The following is a 13,065-nucleotide window of genomic DNA, read 5'->3' as shown; positions in this document are numbered from 1 at the left end:
ATATTATCATCAGCTTTATTTAGCAGCACCATCAAACTGTATAGAAAGAAATTACAGCAATTTGGGAATTTTGATAGGCTGAGACCTCACTTGTAGTACAATATTCATTGACCCTGAAATACATAATGTGAACTAACCTCGAGATGCACAAGCTTCTGTGGGCAACAAAATATCAAATTCACATAAGGAGGCTTTACATTTAAATTATGCAAAAAACCAAGATATTTTGAACATACATTAGGGCAGGATATGGTCCTTTGAATGTTATTCTCAATGCTCGTACCAGCAGCAACCGTCATCTGCAAAAGGGGGCAACAGAGATTCTGCTGAATGGAACAAAGTTTTGTACAGTGCTACAATATATTTAAATTACACCATACTAACAGATGAATGCAATCATTCAAACAGGCTTATCTAAGAGAATACTGATGTGGCTCAACTGAAATTCACATAAAGAAATTGAAAGTATTGTTACATCTCCTGGCTCATGAAGTACTGAGAACAACCAAATGGCCGGTCACTTTGGTGTTCTGCACTGTGTTCACAGAAGTGGTCTCTGAAGCAGTGTCAAACAGTCCAAACACTAGGGAGAAATAATCCCATGGCTTCTACCTGAGATCTCTACATAAAGCAAGAATTTTACCTGTTTGTGATGTTTGAAGGAACATCCTTCTCCCCTATATTTAAACATCTTATGGAAAAGCATCAAAATAAATAAACCTATTAAATTATTAGGTACAATTTACATATTAAATTGATAATTTTTTCATGATCAGACTTCCATCTTGCATCAAGCAATCATAAGAGTATAAAAATAGTAGGAAAGGAGCTATGTGCATTTAAAAAATCTGGAAATCCCTTCAGCTTCTGAATAATGTGTTTTAGCATTGAATGCTATTTATTCTCCTTTTTAGCACTTTCTAATATATTTCTGCAGAACCCAATAAATAACAATTTTCTTTAGACAAACCTTGACTAGTAGGCAATCTGATCAGGTGGTATTTCTTCAGATTTCAAAATTTACTTCAGAAGAAATTAACAGCAGCCATTTTCAAAAGTTCTAGATGTAAAAAATCCAGCATTTCTAGACTAAACCATTAAAAATTTTCTTTCCACTGCTGAGAGCATATGTAACAATACATACAATGTTCATGCTAATTATAGTTGAGCTTAATCATTTCTCAAAGTAAATATTGACCTAAACTTTATTTCTGTGTTTATTTGCTAACTCAATAAAGTAAACCTGGTATTTAAAACAGGCAAAAATACAGTCTTTTTGGATTCAAGCATTTTTAACATATGGAAAACACAACTTATTGCAAGATGTGTTTTACAGTGAATTTACTATTATAATTCGAGGAAGTTAAGCCTGACTGTATATTACAGCTTACTTTTGCAGTAAACAAAAATGTACACATTATCAATATATTTAACAAGGGCCACAGGCAGGTATCCACATCCATCTATCTTCAAATCACATATTTGCAATGATCCTCACATTTTGATTTATAACAGTTTTAAATACTGGAAATATTTTTAAACTTTCAGTCTTTTAAAGGAGAATTATGCAGTCATATAAAAAACATTGACTTTTAAGAAAAACTCCCTGTATGCTGACAAATTCTTAACTTCTTTCTGTTGGATTTCCCTTCTTTAGATTTACAGCCTTAAATATTTGAAAATATTTTTATAATGCTATTCTCTTTACACTTAAAAATTATTTCACTTCATAAAGAGCAGCTACTTTGGAAAAGATAATTTCCATGCAAAGCAACTTCATGTGAATCTATGTATTGTGTTCAGATGTATTTATACCACCACCGTTCCAGAATTTTTTAAGGAAAATACAATACATATTATATCAGCATGGCACTGTTTTAAATAAATAATACTTCAGCACAAGTAAACACACACATTATAAATTTTACTCTTTTTTTTACATCTTTATTTAATCATGGTTCAATGGTTCATAAATTACATCTCAGTGTGTATGTATATATACACATATATATACATATACACACATCTACTAAAAAATGTTGAAACAAATGCATCTGGATTAATGTACAAATAATTCACAATTTTTTTCACATTTCCATATGTTTGATATATGATTTTTTTCTGATAATTTTGTGCTTATGTTTAAAAAGGTAGATCTACTGTATACTTTTGACTGCTGCATCTGAGCTCTATTAACTAATTTATTCTTACTGTTCATCACTGTTAACAGCAATATTCTCTGAGTAATATTATCATAATTTTTAAATCTTGTAAACAACTTCCCCCCTCTTTCCCCTTGTAAAACTGGGGAAGACCCACAAAAGACATAGTGAGAAAAGGTATAAAATGAATTCTGTTGAATTCAATTCTAGCAGCTGATGGGGTTTAAGTCCAGTGTTTTGAATGTTGGCAAACTTAATACAGTTGGAAATGAGAGATCCCTGATACTTCAATGTTATAAGGCTATTTCCTTATAGCCATAGTAACTTCCTATCCAAAATGTCAAGTGTAATACAAGTGAAAGAAAAATATTCCATTAAAAGTATAAAATTTGTGCATGAATTCTAAAATTGTTTTTCTTCAAACAATGTACGTTTTGCAATGTACGATGCAAGTGCATCACATTGTTGTGAAGATATTACTGGCAATCATTGGAGGTACAAAAATCTATGAAAGAGTTATGCATTGTAAGTAGTGCAGCAATTCCCATTCATGCATGTTGATGAAATATTTATTCCATTCAGGAATGCATCTAATGGTATAGCATCAACTTACTATTTTGTAGCTCAGTAACTACAACATACTTGAATTAATATTAATGACACTTCCTATTACTTTTTGGGCTTTCTGGGAAATGTTTAACGGAGGAGAAAATTAAAGTTCATCAGAGGAGAAAATGGGGTTAAAAGGGAGACAAAATTCTGAAAATGAATCTCTAGAACATGCATATATTCTTGCTTGGGGTGAGCACTTTGGCTACTATTTGCTGTAAACCACATGCAGGGGGACAGATCCTCAAGCTGTATCCTACCGATGGACTTAGAAATGTTTCCAGTTTAGTTTTCATCTTTCTTTTGGATTTCCACATAGAAGAGCCTTGTGTGAGGCTGTGACACATCTGAAAACGTTTTCAGAAAATGCATTACCTACAAAATGCCCACTAGGTGCATACACAGCCATGCTACACCTCCTGAAGTTCCCAAGACCACGTGAGACAATAATCACAAATAATGGCACACATATGCAGCTAACTGGCCGGCCTTTCACAACCAGATGGAAATAGTGGCAAAGGATATATGAGACTATAATTTCAAATTTCTGTGAAAGCAATAAAATTAAATTAAGTTTTACCTAATTCTCTAAATTAACCTATGAGAATTAGGTCGAAACTCATTAATTCCAACACTGGTATTCCTAACCTTACAACATGAAGCAACTGCATTTTTAACTAGTTACTTACACTGGGTTTACAAGTGATCTTGCTATCCAGGTCACATGAAAAAGAACATATTTTCCTAAGTACCAACATGATTATTATCCAAATCTTCTTAGCAAGTCCTCAGTCAAAGCTCTGGTAAAGCAGGAAATCCTGCACTTGGTTATGATACGAGCAGTACAGCTCTGATTTCAAGGCCACATCCAAAATAAAGACAGGGAATATACAAGAAAGTCAGATTTTACAATAAGTGGTGTTGAAAGCTGCTGGAAAATTCAAAGATACTCACTGAATAAACTTATTTTGGAATAAACCAGGGCAGAATCTTTCCCAGGTTTTTTTTTTTTTTTTTTTTTTTTTGATTCTATAATGAAGATTTTGGACAAGTGGAAACTACTTACTAGAAAATAATGATAATCCTGCTCAGAAATAAAAAAGTGACCCTTGAAGCAATATTTGTACATATGTATGCACACACATTATGCGTAAATAAATATGTTTGATGATGATAATCTCGAAGTGAAAAAAAAAGTAAAAAGAAGTAACAAAAACCACCTATAAGCCATCTATATCGACATAGGTCTCTGGTATTCCTGTTGACCTGCACACACTTTGTCCATGGGAGCACTCCCACTAAACTACTGGGAACTTCCTATCACTGCACAGTGAAATCTACATGCAAAAACTGGCAAGATCTATTCCTTAAAATCTAATATGTAGAAAGACAGACCTTGCAGTCTGAATAGTAGTCTTGCCACAGTATTGTTACATGACAGAACAAGGTAAGCTAATACCTCATTAAGTGAGCATTTTAAAGAGAAAATAAGATTAAAATATATTTATTTACCTGTATCAAACTAACTGAACTTTCTAATTATTATTTGATTAATCCCTTTAAAGTATTTCAATAAAATCACCACAGTTAAAATAAAATCTTAGATTTACACTATAAAATATTTACAATATTTTTGTAGGAGATGCTTATTACAATGAATAAAGATTCTGAACAGTGATCACAGAAGCAGAGTTTGAGTTCATATATCCATTAAAACATCTCAAGATTGAGCCTTTGTGCTGTACCAAGGCAAAGAAATAATTCAGCCATGTATTCCATCATTAAAAATTTACTTAATGAAAAGACTCTAAAAAGGAACTGTCTGAATAGTTCTCACTCAAAAATGAAAAAATATTGCCTTGCCTTTCCTTTCTAATTGTCAGAATTTCCTCCACATAAAGTCTTTTCAGACTAGAAGGTTTTTTTTTGTTGTTTTTGTTTTGGTTTTTTTTTGGTTTTTTTTTTTTTAATTACAAGTGCAGAAAACAAAGGACATGCTCATTTCACAGAAGCACAGAATCAGCAAGGTTAAAAGGCACCTTCAAGATCATCTAGTCTGGCCATCAACAACCCGTCACCACCATAATCACCCCTTAACCATATCCCCAAATGCCAAAGCCAGACATCTCTTCTTGAGCACCTCCACAGACAGTGACTTCACAGCCTTCCTGGGCAACTAATTCCAATGCCTAACCACTCTTTCAGTGAAAAAACTTCTAATATCTAATCTGAACCTCCTCAGGAGTGGCAACTTAGGCCATTTCCTCACATCCTTTCACTTGAGACACAGCAAAAGAGTTGGATCCCCACCTCCCTTCAGATAGCTGTAATGAGAGGCAAGTTTTCCCCTGAGTCTCCTTTTATCTAAGCTCAACAACTACAACTCCCTCATTGCAACTGTGGTTCAGATTCTTTGCCATCTTTGTTGTCCTTTGAAAATGCTCCAGCAACTCAACATCCTTTTTGAAATTCCATATTGTGTAAAAATATGAAACTATAAGAACCTTGCACAAACATGGAATCCAAGGCACATTTTTTGGGTTACCCTGGACAGTGTTAGTTACTGGTTTTCAAAGTAGGTCTGTGGAAATCATGCTGACTACTCTTTTGTTCTGTCTAATGAAGCACAAACATTCTGATATTTATGTTCCAGGTTCAATTCCAAGTAATTTTATTGATGACTGGCATGGAAAAGAGGAAGGAAGAAAGAGAGGGAAGGAAGGAAAGGGTTGAGTGGAAGAGAAAAATAAAAGAAAAAAACAAACAACCAAAGACACCTACAGTGTTTTCCTGCACTCCCTGAAATCCTGCTCCTATAATCAACCAGTTACCAGACGTGGCCCCAGCCTACAGTACCAATCTCTCTTCTCCAGGCTGTGAGGAAGGTAGAGACAGCAGTTCATACACGTGTACATACTGCCCTGCAAAAAGACAAGTACTGTTTAGGAAGGTGTGTTAAGACTGATGCTAAACTGTGCACATGGCCCTTGGAGAACAGACTGCTGAGAGATCCAGGTCAGATGGAACTTGAGCACACACGAGGTGCCTATACACGTCTCAGAAATCTCACAGATCTTGTGAAAGAGAGAAATCTCAAAAACAGGACAAGGATCACAGGGACTAAGAGAGTTTTGTTAAAGAAAAAACTAAGAAACACATTCCAAACACAGTGATTGTACTTGCTCTGATTTGAAATCTTTATGTCCTGTAGTCTCATTGTATGACTACAGCAGACAGCAAAACCAAAACCATACCTAAATAGTTCTCTACAGCCTCATACAACTTTGATTGCCCAAGGTGATGCCTATTCAAAATCTGTTCCTGTTTCACTCCTCAGATTTCTACATAAAGAAAAAAACAAGTCAGTGAATCACTTATTTTGCAGTAATGCGTATTTCCCTCATTTTCCTGAAGGCATGTGCCAGCACATCCAGTTTCCTTCAGAGGGACAGTTTGCCCTCTGATCTCCTGGAAGCAGGGTAAAGAGAAGGAAATGTGCCCTTGGGTGAATGCAGAATGCAGCACCTGTGAGCCATTCTGCTCTGCCTGGGCTCTGGAGGACTCTGGAACACAGATATTCTGTATGATTGGGAGCCAACAAAAAGGAGCAACTGGTACCTCATTTATAACTATAACCTCATCCTAAAAGCCCAGGAAATATGGCTAACACTGTTAACACACAATTTTTTCATAGTCTGCCCCCTCAATAGAAAATATGTGTACAGATACATAGATATCTGAAGTCTGGAAAGCATTTTGGTTGAACTGTTCTTAGTTTGATTTTTTCTTTTAAGTGTTTATTCTTCTAGATAAGATACTACTGAAAAAATTCAGCTTGCTCTTGGAAGATATGAATGGGACAGGCATAGACGGTGGTAATTCCTTGGGGATTTAATGCTACTCTATTGGATCAGCTTCCAAGCAATCCATCTCACTGTACAGCACTTAGCAGGTCCTGAACAGGTCAGGGCTATCACATAAAATCCTGCTGACTTAAAGGAATTATTATTTAAAATAATCTGTATTTAAATAATAATTTATTGCCACTAGCTTTGCTAGGCACTTTGCAAGTATAGCTCTGAGAATATTTCTTTTATGAACAATCTGGGATACATGTGTCAGAGTCCAAGACATCCCTCTGGCTGCCCTGGCTGTCTTGAGACCCTGGCAGGAAGTCAAAAACAACTGTGGCTTCAATTTTAGCCTGTGGAAAGCTGTCAATTTTATATGAGGAATTACAAGTCACAAGGGTTTTAGTAGTGTGATATTTGAACTAACACAGGGTAGAAAAATAGAATTTTGGGATTTTTTAGATAAGGGGTTCAGGGGACAAGATGGAGGGATCTGGGTGTGTCCTGACCTTCTTTGTTTTCTTGTCCTCCATGTGTTGGTGTGATGGTGACACTTTTCTATTGGTTTAAGGTAGAGATTCACTGTCTAACATAGGTGATGGGAATTGGTGAAGAAATTGTAAACATACACACGTAGTTTTGAGTATATAATTTGGGAGCCACCCAGGACTCAAGGCCAGACTGCTATGGCTTCTGTACTAGGTGGACCACAGCAGAGAGATAAGAAGAAATAAACAACCTTGAAAGCATAATCGGAAGCATTCCAGGCTCCTTCTTTGTCTGTGTTCAGGCTAGGGAAGCAAAGACTCTTTATGATCTCTCTTGGGGTCACCCAGACCTAGGAACCCCGAGAGAAATCCACAACATGTACAATGTTTCCAAGCACTCTGCTGCTTTTACTTCATTTACTTTTTCATGCAAATATAGAAGACTAACTCACAGATTTCAGGTACAGTAGTTTTATTTGCATTTAAATATCTCCTTCCCAGTTTTTTAAGATACCAAAAGGCACCCAAATACCAAACAAACATACACTGTGCAGCAAAACATTCACAATTTACACACAGTTTCAAGAACTCAGAGTAATTATGATGCTGGCAAGCAGCTTAAAGCACAAATTAACAAGATTTTGGTCTTTTTCTTGGTTGTTCATAATGCTTTGGGCAACAGCCAGATGTCAGAAATTAGTTCAATTTCAAATTAACATCATTTGAAAAATGAGCAGTGGCAGATGCAGGCAGCAAAACTACACTTTGGAAAGACAGACCTAAGGTGGAGGGAATCAGTGGAGAGGGGTTTTTTATTTACATACAAATAAATAAGCTGTAAGTGAGGAAGAGGCTGAACCAGAAGCCTCTTTTTTTTTACTCCTGAAAGAATCTGAAAATTAGAGTATTTATGGGATTGAAAACTATTATTTGCATTAGACCTTAGATATAGTTTCACATTTTGCATTTCAACAGGGCGGGGAAATCACATCTGGATCCTTTAAATAATTTAATCTTGGTGGAATAACTAAATAACAAAATAACTTTTTGACCTGGTGCCTCTGAGGAGGGACCCCAGGCAAAGGATCTGCTGTGATTTTATATCCTCACAGTCCAAGCGGAGCAGTCTGGGGGCTGTGGGTTCCTGCCTTGTCTCTGAGTTTCTGTCCCCAGGCACTGAACCTGCACACCAAGCTACCTGCTCTGAATGCATTCTTCAACACTATCTTGGGATGAGATGCACATAAAACTGGTTAGTCCTCTCGAGTAAATAGTTCAAATGTAGATTTCTACATTTGACAACTTGCCTAAGTTCAAGAGGTAGACAAGCCAGTCCTTCCACAAAATCTTCCATGTGAAACAGTATTAAGAGTACATTAGAAAATGGAATGAAATTCTAAAGGGAAGAACTGAACTATTTTTGCTGTAAATTAAAAATAAAACTTTGCACGTGAAGAAAGCACACAGGACTGTTTGTCTTTATGTATTGAACCAGCATGTTTATCCACAAAATCTTTTTAAAACTGAAACTATCACTTTTGACACTGGTTTAAAACTCAACACCACACTGAGTGAAAGCTTGAATTTAAAATGCTCCAAGAAGAAAATAAGCGTTGGGAACTTTTTGCTTTGTTTATTTTCTCCATATGCAACATTCCCTTCAGCTACTTGAAGCATAAATCAGACCAAATTTCCTCACAGAGTATGTTGGAAGAGCTACAACTTTTTAATGAAAATAAACAGAAATCGATGTTGAAAATCTGTTGAAGAAAATGACAAAGGTGCTTGAAGTTGTGTATACCAGACAACTTGAGGAAAGTGAGACAGCTGGGTACATCCATGACTCCTGTTTTCTTTGCTATGCTGCTACTAGCTCCTGATGCTGCAGCAGGGACCAAGGAGTGGTCCAGGAAAGGGTTTCCTGACACCTCTGATCTTGTTTCTTTACACACAGATATTTTACTTAGCCAAGAACACGATTTTCAAGTGTAACAATAATTTTCCCATGCCCATCTAAAACTTAGACAACAGTACAGCTTAAAACACTAAATTAAAGAACACAGACTTCACTGACTACAATGAAAAGAATGTAATAAAACGAGTAAAATACTACTCTGGCAACAATTATTCAAACAGCCAAAGAATTAACATCAAAGCATCACTGGATAGATATTGCCTATATTTTTTCTGTCTCACCTCTACAGTAACATGTAAAACATAAAAACATGAAACATGTAAAAACTCCAGATCCAGACAAAAGGCATCTTTTTGAGTACATTGAACTGCAAATATAGACAAATGCATATATAAAAAAACAGAGGATCTAGTTTGCAAAACAGAGATATTTTGTTGATTAGTGTAAAAAATCCAAATTTAAACCCTGAGGATCTGACAACACTACTAATAAAATTTTGTAATTTTAATAAAAATTAGAATGGTTTGACATTATCTGGGGCCTTAAAAATACAGCTTTCCAATGTTTATTTTTTAAAAATCAAAATTCTACATCTTATCATCACTGAAAAGTCAGCAAGTGCAGCAACCTGTCATATGATTACACCTGTACATTATGCGTCCTTCAAGTATTACTTTTATAATCTGTATAGTGTTCATAAAACATAGCAAGAAAGGGAGAAGAAAGATGTGAGCTAGTAGGGCCCAGAAGAATCCCCATAAAACACACAGCCAGCCATCATGATGTAATGAAGATCTTAGCTTTGTTAGTAGGACAAATTTCCTAACAGCTGAGAAAAGGCAGATCAAAGAACCCTGATCAGTTAAAACACCAGATGTCCAGAGAAGAAACAGAGAGCACAGATTAGTAACTACCCACTATGACAGAGAATCTGTACCAAGAAAGATGAAATTGAATGATTTGCACACCTTATCTAATTTAAATGTAATTCAGAGTGCTTGAACTTAAAAGCTCAAGATTCCTGACCCTTGAGGGAGAAAAACAGGTTGCTTCAAAGGTAACTAAAATTAAATGGCTTAGATGTAGCATTACCCTCTCTCTTAGCAAAAAAACCACCAGCCTTTCTTCCTAAGGAATGACAAGTAGAGACAAGGCATTTTGTTATTGAATTGCATTTTTTCTTGGCAAAACAGAATACTTTGCTCCAAAAAGTTGTTTCTTCACCACTGTAGCATCATCACTGCCCACTGGCAAGCATGGGGAAGGGAAACTTTAGCAGGTACTAAATACAGTGGACTTTCTGGTTGGTGCTGAAGATCACAGAACAATGTAATGGATTGGAAGGGACTTCAAAGCTCTTCTAGTTTCAACACCTTCCATTGGACCAGCAAGGAGGCATCTACAAATTCTCTGTGCAATCTGTTCCAGCACCTCACCTCCAGTACTTCACAATAAAGAATTTCTTCCTAATATCCAATCTAAACCCACTCTCTTGCTTTGAAGCCATTCCCCCTTGTCTTTTTCTGAACATGCTCTTACAAAAAGTCTCTCTCCATGCTTCCTATAGGCTCCCTTCAGGTACTGGAAGGCAGTAATTAGGCCACTCCAAAGCCTTCTCTTCTCCAGCCTCAACAGTCCCAATAGTCCTTTTAGCCTTTCAGCACAGGAGAGGTGCTGCATCCCTTCTAATCATCTTGGTGGCTTCTTCTGAACTCACTTCAACAGGTCAATATCCTTCCTGTGCTGGAGCCCCACCACATCTCTGACAGAAGGAGGCTTAGCTGAGCTTCCATCTCAAAAAAAAAAAAGAATTGCTAACTATTCATAAAGGATATGTTCAGATACCAAGAGAACATCTAGACCAAAGCACCAGTGACAGCAATATTTTCCTTACAGTGTGTAAGGAGTATAGGCCTTAACTATAGCAAATTTATTCCAGCTTGGAAACACTCACACCACCACCCCCCCAAAAAAATTATTTTCAATAATAAATCCTTCCACCACGATATTGTGCATTTTAGATGCAAGTGACATTAAAAGCTAATTTTAATGTAACCTGCAATACCACAATTCCACAGAAAGCACAAAAGAAAATATGTCTCATGGGTATTAAGAAACTGCAAAAAGCAGTTACAATTGCAAATATGGAGACGACAGTAAATTCACTAAAAGAGATATTGCTGATTGACCAGCCAGCTACTACTAGCCTCTTGAAAACAGAAAGCAATTCAAATTCATACAACTTGAAATGATTCAATAATATTTTTATTTCATTGTGATCTAAACTAGGTTGCAGGTAACAGTGTGCCTAAAGAGTCACCCTGGTTAGGCAAACTCACGGGAATGTCTTAGAAGGAGTATCTTATAAGCAGTGAAAACAGATTTTGCACGTGGTAGGAGGAAGGGAAACAGAGACAATTCTTTTCCAGTTTCTCTTTGCAATGGATGCACAGCTGCCAAGCCCACATCTTGGAAAACCCATAACATGATATTTCCTAAAAGTAGAAAGCCAGAAGTGCCAAGGGGATAGTCACATTCCTAAATTTGAATATGCAAGTGCAAGTGTTTCCCTGGCAAGTTGCCCCAATTGTGAGAAAATATATCCAAGGGCGACAGTTCTCTATAGTCCCGAAGACCTGACTTTTGAAATTAATCTTGCTGGTATCAACAGGAAGGGTGCAGGGCAATGAAGTGTCTCTTGTAACTAAAAACTATCTTGACTTAGCAGTTACTTCACTGATTCTAAGGTGTATTTCTCTAAACATTATCATTTTCATGGATATGGAAGAGGTGTTCTGTTAGGACACACTGTGATTTTTTTTTTTCCTTCCTTCCTTGTAACTTCAAAGTATGATTAATTCCTGACTTTTTTTTTCATTTATTTGTTGCTTTCAGTTTGGTTCATAAGTGTTCATGACATTAATTAAAATGGGACACTACAATTTTTTGAGTTGAAACATTACTTAAAATTGTAGCAGTATTCACAGGAAATAAGCTTGGGAAGAGCTGGTTACCAAAATGATGACATTTAGTCAATACTTCATATTTCAACTTAATGTTATTCAATTGAAAAAGTCATGTTCTGAATACACTATATTATTTTTCACCATATGTGTATTAATTAACACACTCTCCAGACAGTGGCTTGACTTCTGTACTTGTGTGCATCAAAGGAACACTGGCAGAAGACATGGCTAATAATCTTTGAGTCAGAAGGTCAGTGGTTTTAATCATTAAGACAACACTAGTTGTGGAACAAAGATCATTATATCAATACATGCATTCCTTTGATAGTCTCAGCTATGACTGTCATGTAACTATACTTAACAGAAGAATTGTCTTTTTTTAGCTCAGAATCCCACTCTTTTTGTCAACAGTTCTCCCTCTTTTGATGCAATTTTGACAGCTTTATTGTTTTACTCATTCATCGGTCTCAAATAAAATGAGGGGTTTAATGATAAGCATCTTTAAGAGAAAAGAAATCCAATAAATTTTGCAATCCTATGTGATACTGAGTAGTTCAAGAGTTTATAATGAGAGAAATGACCCAGTGCTTCTACAATAATATGGGAATTTTAAGGAATCATAATTATGATCTCATGACAATTTATTTTGCAAACATACTCTGTTTCAACCATCATCTCAGTAAAACTGAAAAGAGAACATTTTAAATGCAAATTTAAGTCAGTTTATGTGGTTATGCAGCTTCTTCAGTTCCATAGAATCATAAAACTATGCCCATAGTTTGGATTTGCTGTTCAAGAGTTCCCACGCACTTGAAATCCTGCTAGAAACGACTGAATTGTTATAAAAAAAAAAAAAAATTATATGCATGACATTCTAGTGCAAGTTTAGTTATCACTCAAGCATTAAAGCTACCTGTGTCCTGTCCCCCACTGTGACCCTGAAAGATCATCTCTCTTTTATTTCTGTCTTAATTACCTAAAGCATTTTCACTATAAGACTACAAGTCACGATTTAAAGGATAAAGCCTCCACACCATGCCCTAGGAACCCACAGTTGTGATCCCACAATCCAGA

General features: G+C 36.0%; 1 protein-coding gene across 1 annotated transcript in view; it reads right to left on the bottom strand.

Annotated features, from left to right (window-relative positions):
• PPFIA2 (PTPRF interacting protein alpha 2) overlaps positions 1 to 13,065 on the bottom strand; it is a 309,903-nt gene that overhangs the window by 154,102 nt on the left and 142,736 nt on the right. Inside the window, exon 3 of the mRNA XM_053977182.1 lies at positions 237 to 299. Within this exon, the coding sequence (XP_053833157.1) occupies positions 237 to 299 (63 nt within the window). The remainder of the gene's footprint in view (positions 1 to 236; positions 300 to 13,065) is intronic.

This window comes from Vidua macroura, chromosome 5, assembly GCF_024509145.1.
Source record: "Vidua macroura isolate BioBank_ID:100142 chromosome 5, ASM2450914v1, whole genome shotgun sequence".
NCBI lineage: Eukaryota > Metazoa > Chordata > Aves > Passeriformes > Viduidae > Vidua > Vidua macroura.
Note: the sequence above shows the minus strand (reverse complement) of the source record. Positions and strands in the feature narration are given on the sequence as shown.